The following is a 9,309-nucleotide window of genomic DNA, read 5'->3' as shown; positions in this document are numbered from 1 at the left end:
GTGTGGTTAGCCTTACTTATGACCTCATCACATTGGCAACTCATGTTCATTTTTGCATCAACTGTGACTCCGAGATCCCTTTCCACTGCTGTGCTATTTAGCATGGTACTTTCCAGTCTATAGGTATATTAGTGATTCTTTCTTCGCAGGTGCAGCACTTATCTGTGTTAAATTGCATCCTATTCTGTCTGCCCACTTCCCCAGTCTGTCCAAATCTGCCTGAGTTCTCTCTCTACCCTTGTTTGTGTTTACTATACCCCATAGTTTGGTGTTGTCTGTGAATTTGGACAGAGTGCTTTCTATACCCTCATCCAAATTACTGATGAAGATATTGAACAGTACTGGTCCAGGGACAGAGCCTTGGGGGACACCACTGGTCACATCTCTGCAGGTAGAAACTGACCCATCCACCACCACTCTGGTTGCGTCCCATAAGCCAGTTTTCCACCCACCTGGCTGAAAAAATCCACATCACAGCTACTTAGTTTATTTGTAAGAATTGGGTGCAACACTGTGTTGAAAGCCTTTTTAAAATCCAAGTAAATAACATCTACCTCTATTCCTGCATCTACGCACTTTGGGACCTGGCCATAAAAACAAACCAGGTTAGTCAGGCAGTATCTGCCTGCTATCAACCCATGCTGGTTGCCCCTGGGCATTGTATTATCTGTTGGCCCCCCACAAATGTGATCCTTGTGGATTTTTTTTTTTCCTTTTTTTTTTTTCTTCTAAGGTCTTGCCGAGAATAGAGGTGAGGCTAACTGGCCTATAATTACCCTCCCTTCCACCCCTTTTTAAAAAATAGAGACTACATTGGCCCTTTTCCAGTCCCCTGGGACCCGTCCTGAGAACCACGAGTGCTCAGTTATAACAGCAGATCAGTAGTAGTGGTTTGAACTATGTATTTAAAAGTGCAGATCCCAAAGTGACAGTCAATATGGTTCCACATGATGGAATTTCTGTTTTTTCCTTTAAAAGTGTAGGACCTGACATCTTAAATACCTGTTAAATGAACATTAGTTACAAAGTCAAGCTTGGAAATGCAGGACATCATTATTTGTGAAACTTTTCTTGCTTGCTCCTTTTTGTCTATGCTTAATTTTACATAATTTTGTGGGGGTTTTTTTTCTCTAGGACTCTCTCCTCATTTAATGCATAGGATTAAAATTACTCTGGGAATGAATCAAATTTGTTTCTTGTATGAGCCTGTTGTCTGTAGGATACTACCTCAGTTGTTATTCAAGCTGGTAAGGGATTGTAAACTATGTTTAAATCTAACAGATTCTTTCTGTATATCAGTGGTCACCAACCGGTCAATTGATGACCACTGATTTACAGTGGTGCTGCTGCCCCAGCCTGAGCCCCGAAGACATGGGGGCTGGGGGCTGGCTGGTGCAGGAGAGGGTGGGTTTCAGCTGTGGGCTGGAAGGTTGTGCGTGAGCTGTTCCTGTCAGGCCTGGTGCATGCTGCACTCGGCAGTGGCACTGGGAGTTGGGGTTGGGGAGGCTATGGCGCCCCGGGGCCCTGCTCCCAGTGCCGCTGCTACAGCCTCCTGGCCTGAGCCTGAGCTACATTGCCTGCCCTGGCTGTGCAGGGCTTGCCCCTCCTCACCACTGTTGCGGGGGGTGGGGGGAGCAGATCAAAGTGTTGTGTGTCCTTCACACAAACCTAGCTGGTTTAGAGAGTCCTATTTGAAATAGGTTGTTGCCCTCAAAAGCCATCTTTTCTGCAGGTTAGATGATCTACTTTATCATTTTCCAAGGGACTTGCTGCTCCCTGGATAGTCCTGACAAAGTTGATTAGTATCTGCTGCAAGGAAGCTTGCAGGTAAAGGCTAAAATGCTTTGTTTAATAAGGTCTATGTCTTGCTTAGCCAATTCTGGACAAAGTGAAGCCAAGCCTGTAAGGTTGAGGTTTGCAGGGCTACAGGTTTGGATTTTGTTATATACTTTCTCAAAGCGTCACTCTCCAAATGTTATAGCATTAAAAAATGCAAGTTCAAACATGGAGAATTGAGTATTCTGTAAGGATATTGTAAGTAATGGGATAATTGATTACAAATATTTTTGAAATCTGCATATCTTTTGCTGTATAACGTAGCTTTGACATGTTACTTGCTATATAAAATCTAACATGCTCATTATATAGTACATGTTATGGAACTAGTGTTAGATTACAAGAAATCTTACGCCTTCAAACTCGTGAGGCTGCCACAGGATTTCCTGATAACGGTTCAAGGCAATGATACGCATCTTGAAAACTAAGATGTCAATTTTTGAAAGTCAGACCATGAAAATACTTTGTTCTAATGGTTAGACTTTTACAATTTTTTAATTTGTTGTTCCAGATTTCACAGGAAGCTGCAGGTAGTTCTGTAACTTAAGGTTCCCATTTTCCGCTCAGGTATAACATGCCAATTTGCAATCCAGTTATTTGGATAAAAGAAGTTAATTGGAGCTTTATATTCCAAATTATTTGAAGAACTTAATGGTTCTTGAATTTTTACATTCAACTGATTTCCAATAGTTGCTGTGTTATAACACCTTTAAATTGCAATATCCATTTTTAGATTTGTTCTGTGATGTTGCTTTATTTTGATTTGAATTTTCCCTGTCCTCTTTTCTGCAAACTTTGATAGAAACCAGTAGTGACAACATCATATCTCATTTAATTGTAACTAGTATTTCTCAAAATTTGAGCATAACAAATGTAAATTACCATTTTAAGTTGCATGTAGAAAAACATCTTATGCATCCTTTTTTCATGAGAATTGAATTTGCCAGTAGTAGTGTTACAGTAATCAATTATCAATGGCATTTTTTCTTCCATAACTTTGATGATATGAACTAAACATTGTTTTAAAAAAGAACATTTTTTCCATTTCATTTGTAAAAGGAATGTAGACAAACATTTTGCAAGCCAACTGCATTTTATTTATCAGTTTCAAAATGATCTTGCTAAGAGACTATATTAAATCCCATCCTCACCAAATTGGTGTTTCTTGATAGCAACATGTTGGGCCCTAGCAGTAATTTTTAATATGCTACATGTTTATGGCACTATGAAAAGCAAACCAGCCTGAAATATGTTCCACATTAAATCTAAGACCTCATTGGCTGCCCCCATGCCGACCAGTTGAAAGCCACACGATGTAGGGCTGCATCTTGCAACTTCCAATTTGCTGGCATGCAGGGATCATCAATGTGCACTGGTTCATAAAGCCAGACAGTGCAGCCGGATACCAGGGCACTGTGGAAAGTGTGGCATCAGGGCCCAGTCCCTGTGCCTGACTCCTGCGCATGCAGTCATGCTAGGACAGGGGTGGGCAGTGATTTGAGCTGACGGGTCACATAGGGAGTTTTGCTGAGCTGTTGTGAGCTGGGTCAGCACACCTGCAATTATCTGAGTAATTTAAGCAGTTGTTTCATTCAGGAATAAATTTATTCAGTTCAACTTCCACTTACTGTATGATAGTATCAAGTAGTTATTGTGGATAACCTTGTCTGTGGCAAGACTAATTTTCTCCTTTGTTTTGTTCAATGTAATGTATGCATCCACAATAATACATCTTGTTCAGTGTAACGTAGTCACAAGAATACTTAAGGAATTGCAGAAAAGTAGGGTTGGAAGGGAACTCAGGGGGTCATCTAGTCTAATGCTCTGCTCAAAGCAGGATTATCCCTGTCTAAATTGTTCTAGTAGGGTACGTACACATGGAGATGATAGCACGTTATTGTTTTATCTGGTATTTAGCTTAGGCTCTTCTGCTTCTTTCCAATACCTGAAGAAGGGCACTTGGTCTAACATCTCTCCCAAATATACAGTTAGTTGAATAAAAGATATTACCAAGGAAACTTTGCTTTTTATGTAATCCCTTGGAGACAACTGTTTGTCTAACTTGTATTTAAAAACTAAGGATGGAGATTCCTCAACCCCTGTATGTAGTCCATTCCAGTGCTTGACAACCCTTGTAGTGAGAAAGTTCTTCCTAATAGTGAACCTAAATTTCCCTTGCTGCAATTTCTTTTCTCTTCTCCTCTTCAGACTAAATAAGCAGATAAATCCTATCTGCCTTTCCAAAGAAATCATGTTATCTCTAATAATTGTTATTGCTCTACGCTGGACTCTTTCTAATTTGTCCACATCTTTTTTGAAGTGTGATTCCCAAAACTGAATACAGTACTTCCAGGTATAGCCTCACCAGTGCTTATTTAGAGAAGAATCTTTTCTCTGGACTTGCAAGCAACACTTCTGTTAATACAGCCTAGTATCCTATTAGCTTTTTTTGCAACAATGTCGTCTCACATTCAACTCACAGTCCAGTATAATTCTCAAGTCCTTTTCTGCAGTACTTTAGCCTAACCTGTCATTCCCCAGTCTGTATTTATGCATGTGGTTGTTGTGTCCCAAGTGCAGTGCATTATTTATTTAATTATACTTTGAGCTAGTCAGTGTTGAATTTCATTTGATTATTTTTGGTCCAGTTTATCAAAATCATTCTGAATCCTAATCCTACCCTCTAGGGAGTCTGCAGTTCCAACCGGCTTGGTGCCATTCACAGATTTGCAAAGCATTCACTCAGTTCCTTCCTTCAAATTGTTAATAAAGATGTTAAAACAATGCCAAACCCATTGGAGACCCTTGGGGAACCCTACTTGAGATATCCTCTGAGTTAGACATTTCATTATTGATGACTACTCTTTGAGCATAAAAGTGTTCAAGTTCAACTATCACTTACCTTATGTGATAGCTCTTTAGTGAGGAAAAGCAACTGTTATTGCAGTGGAGAGGAGAAAATACCTACTTTTCTCCAACACAGCTTTAATGGATGATGATTTTGATCACTCTTCAGGAAAATTCAATAGGGATTTAGCACCACTAACAAGGGGGCTGACCCTGACTGATGCAGGAGTCAGCAACATTGGCTAGTGGTGGGGAACCTCGGTGGGAGGTGGGTGGGTATTAACTCAGTTGGATGTGATGTGGTGAAAGCCCCTCTCTGGAGCCTGTCTACCTGATTACGGTGTGGCACAGTGCCGGAAGGGCCTCCAGCTGCTGAATGCCTCTGAAGGCATGGCTCCCTGGGCCAGTTCCCGAGGTACATCCACAGGCTGCAAGTTGCTGATCCGCAGACTAATGAGTTGCACAGCCCAACATAGTTTGCTTTATTTTAGCTGGTACTCTTGAGAATGAAATGGTATCCAATATACACATTGCAGTTGAGTCTGTTCAGGGAGAAAAGTGGTTTCAGAGTTTTATGTAAGGATGATGCGGTAGTAAACCTCAGTGCAAGTATGTTTCTAATTCTGGCAGGTGTGTGTATGGTTCGTTTATGTAAGCAAAGTATGAGAGTGTTACGTGCTCCACTTTTAGGCACTTTCGGATAGAAATTGATTCGTTTTTAGTGTATTATCTTCATATAAAGTGCATTTACTCTCTTTTGGCTTTACTTGACCAAGTTTTCATTTACTTATCTCTTTTGTTCCTTAGAACATTACATACTTTAATTTTCAAATTATGAATTTGGTACTTTCATGGTTTTCAATAAACAGCAAAATTTATTTTAAAAGATTTAAAAAATTGATTAAGTACAATTACTGACCCCATTCCCTTTTTAAAATTTTTAATTTTTTTTTTATTTGTAATTACTTATAACTTGTGTGTGATTATGTTCTGAAATTCTTTACATATTTCAGGGTTTGAGGAACAAACCAAAGAAAACCGGACATGTGAAGCCAGATCTCATAGATGTTGACCTTGTAAGAGGTAGGAAAATGCTGAATTTGTCATTTATACAACCTGTGGAAGGCAATTTTTTGTCAAATTGCCTTCTTCCTGATAGCCTTATAACAGAAGAGTGGACTGTGAACTATAGAGATGGGACCTGTAGAAAAAAAGCAAAAATATGTTGTTTTTTTAACACCTGGATTAAAGATAAGCGAGTCCATTTACTCTAATCTTACATTTAATTTATCCTGTAGCTCTCTTGTTGCTGTAGTCTTGAGAGAAATAAATGCTTAGCTAGCTAAGGAGCAGTGGATCATATTATTGTTGTTTTAACATTGGTTTTCAGTAGGTGCCATTACCAAATGCTTCAGAGGAAAGTTGAAGGAATTCTAGGGACACTTTCAGACTATAATCTGAGAATGTTTTTAGAAGCCATAGTAGTTTAAAGAAGAAATCCAACCACACTTCTTAACACAAGATGACTTTTAGCAAGCTGGAGCACAAATCCTGTTTGGCTATTGCTTCTGGAATTTCAAATCCATATGCACACTACCAGTAAGTTCACATAAGCATATAGCTCACCAGTTGCACTTTACTCTTAATCCCTAAAGCTCACAGTCCCAAAGGGGAGGGTTTTACATTCTTTTCCAGTAAGCAACTTTAATTTTATTTTAGAAGTGTTTCAGTGCTCGTCTCCATGTGAATTCCATTGGAGGTTGTACTTAAGCAGAGAATTTTTGTCAAACACTGTCAGTTTAGTCCATGCCTAAAGTGCAAGACTGCCTGCTTTTCCAGTTTTTTAGTCTGAGAGAGTATATCACTGTTCACAGCATTTCTGTTAGTGGTTAGCTAGTTTGTTGTGTAAATTTGTATAGCAGATAGATGTTTAGAGTAGTTTAGGATATCATTGTGTGGTTCAGAATAAGCATGCCTTCTTCCTACTCTGTTATCTTTGCAAATGTACACAGGGAGTTATGCAAGTCTTGAGGCTTTAAAATCGCAGGAGGTATGATAGCCACTTCCCTGTAAACAGGACAGGATGGTTTTGTGTACTGTAAGGGATGTACATCTCCCTTAAAAACAACCCCCCCCTCCAAAAAAAACAACCAAAACCCCCCAAAAAACCCGCAACCAAAAACCCAACAACAACAAACCTCAAAACACTCAGTACCTGCTTTTGATCTAGGAGGGGAGAGTTGGATCCTTGCTCCGTGGACCCACATACACTGGGCTTGGGAAATCAATGTGTGTGGTTTAATTTTGGCCTTGATTGGTTCCAAGGTTGCTTGCCTTAAATTTCCAACAAAGGAGTTGGGTTCAGAGGGGGAGAGTTGATGAGGGGGATGTCTAAATGTACTCTAAATCAGTGATTCTCAGTCTTACAGACTCAAGGCACCCCTTGGAAAATTCCAGGTCTTAGTTTTAACTTGCTTTTTGAATACAAAAAATAATAAAGCAATCCTGTTGCAAAGAGCTCAGGTCACAACAAGTCAGAATGCTTTTTAACACTATGAATTCCCTTTTTCAAATCTCTGGGTTTATCTTATGAATCATATTTCTGCACCTAATAGTATTAATATTGTGAGGGACCTTATAGCACCCTTGAAAGGATCTCAGGGCACTCCATAATGCCATAGCACCCTAGTTGAGGGTCACTACTCTAAGAGTTCAGATTTTCCAAGTCCTCCTCTTAGTAGTCAAAATATGTGCTTTCCCCTCAAACTCTGAGACTGCATGCTAGCTCATGGCTGGAACTCATAATGGTGAAACTGTTGGCTACAAATGTCCAACTCAGGATCCTTAAAATTCTGGTTTATTAGGCAGATTGAAATACTGTAATGAAGTTAAATCATAAACCCCCCCCCACCCCCCCCCGAGAGTCAGGTATACCTATCCCACAGGCGCTGGAGTCTGCTGTTGAGGCTTCTTTCAGCGGGGTGTTATCTTCCAGAAGGGGGTCGCTGGCTGGTCCTTCTGGCTGGACAGGTCGGGTGCTGGTCAAGTTGGAGATCAAGAGGGCGCCACTGAGGGTCACTTTTCACTGCTTTTTATCTGTCCTTGGCAGACTTTGGTGACTCCCCAGTTTTCAGGTTTGCCCAATCCAGGGGTCGTTGACCCTCGTGGGACTTCCCCCTCGGTGGCTACTGGATGGCATCTGTCAGCCCCAGGGTTTGTCCGTATGTACATGCAGGTTTGGGAGTTCGTTGATGAATTTTGAATAGGGCTCTGGGAGAGGTTGATCTGGAGATATTCATCCCAAAAGTTGGTCCCCAGCATTGATTAACTCAGACCAGGGCTTCTAGCCCTTGATCAGTGACGTTTAGAGATGTCCCGGTTGCTACATTGTCTTCTGTTGATTGATCTGCAGTTTCCTTGGGTGTTAATTACTGTCCGCTACTGTGTTACACATTCAATCACTGATTCACTCGCTCTTTCAGGGGCCAGCCTGATACAGGGAAGTGGCAGTTTGACTCCTGCCCTTGTTAACATTGTTACTGAACACGTTTAAAGTTGAAAGGTGAGGAGTATAAAATATAAGCTACAAATGCCGTGGCACACAGATAGATAAAAATACCAAAATACAAGGGGAGATGCAAAATGCGCACACACAAATTTTAAAACACAATTCCTTATCTTAAAGTGAAAGAAAGAGGAAGGAAGTAAAGGTAGAAGAGGAAAAACATATCCAAGGAGGGGAGAGCAACTGCAGGCAAGAGGAAAAGGGGGCTTTCTGCTACAAAACTACCAAATCTTAGGTTACATGGTAAAGCGATTCAAGTGTTTTGTATTCAGTGATTGAGTATGGAACAGAGTGCATCTATTTTGCCTATGGTCTTGAACTATGCCTAGTATCAGCAGACTTGATATTTTCATTTGAACCTGAATCCCCACTGATCTGCATGGAATTTAAACTGTTTACCAAGACATAAGACGAAATCTTCATCAGCACTATATTCACCTTTGATGCTGTCCAGAAGCTAGGGTACACCTCAGTCCAGTGACTCTCAGCCTTTTTAGATTCACCCTCAGAAAATGCCAACTCTTAGATTTCACTCATTTTTGACCACGGATAAATAAGAGCAAGTCTTCTGTGGCAAAGAACTTAGATCACAACAGGTCAGAATGGTTTTGATACTGGATTCCGATTTGAAATCCCTGAGTTTTCCTTGTGAATCACATGTAGGTGTTTGCACACCTAACAGTGCTAATAATCTGGCACTCCACAGCATCTTTTTAAAGCATCTCACAGTATCCCAGAGTGCTGCAGCACCCTGGTTGAGAATCACTGCCTCAGTCTACCCCCAAGGCTACATTCCCTGACTCGGAGGTTTCATTATTCTTCTGATTCTTTAAATCAGGTCAGATATGGTCTTATTGCAGGCTAGATTTGGACCATAGAAAACTCTATTTTAATTTATAGTGCTGGCCTTACTGGCACAGTGGCTCTGGCTGCTGTTGGGGTTAATGTCATCACCACTTGCCCCACTACCAGATTCCTGGTTCCGTAGGCCAGATGATTCATCTCTGCAGGCTGGATCCAGTTTACAGACTGTATGTTTGAGACTCCTGCTTTAAATAGCA

General features: G+C 40.7%; 1 protein-coding gene across 7 annotated transcripts in view; it reads left to right on the top strand.

The window, feature by feature from the left end:
* Positions 1-9,309, top strand: part of PHTF2 (putative homeodomain transcription factor 2) — a 150,515-nt gene that overhangs the window by 69,095 nt on the left and 72,111 nt on the right. For all 7 annotated transcript variants that reach the window (XR_003095135.1, XM_025209604.1, XM_025209605.1 and 4 more), the window contains one exon: positions 5,697-5,766. Coding sequence is in view for 6 of the 7 variants with exons in the window: in XM_025209604.1 (XP_025065389.1) it covers positions 5,697-5,766 (70 nt within the window). In the remaining variant the exon portion in view is untranslated. The remainder of the gene's footprint in view (positions 1-5,696; positions 5,767-9,309) is intronic.

This window comes from Alligator sinensis, unplaced genomic scaffold, assembly GCF_000455745.1.
Source record: "Alligator sinensis unplaced genomic scaffold, ASM45574v1 scaffold670_1, whole genome shotgun sequence".
NCBI classification, from domain to species: Eukaryota; Metazoa; Chordata; order Crocodylia; family Alligatoridae; genus Alligator; species Alligator sinensis.
The sequence above is the reverse complement of the archived record's forward strand: the minus strand, read 5'-3'. Positions and strand labels throughout refer to the sequence as shown.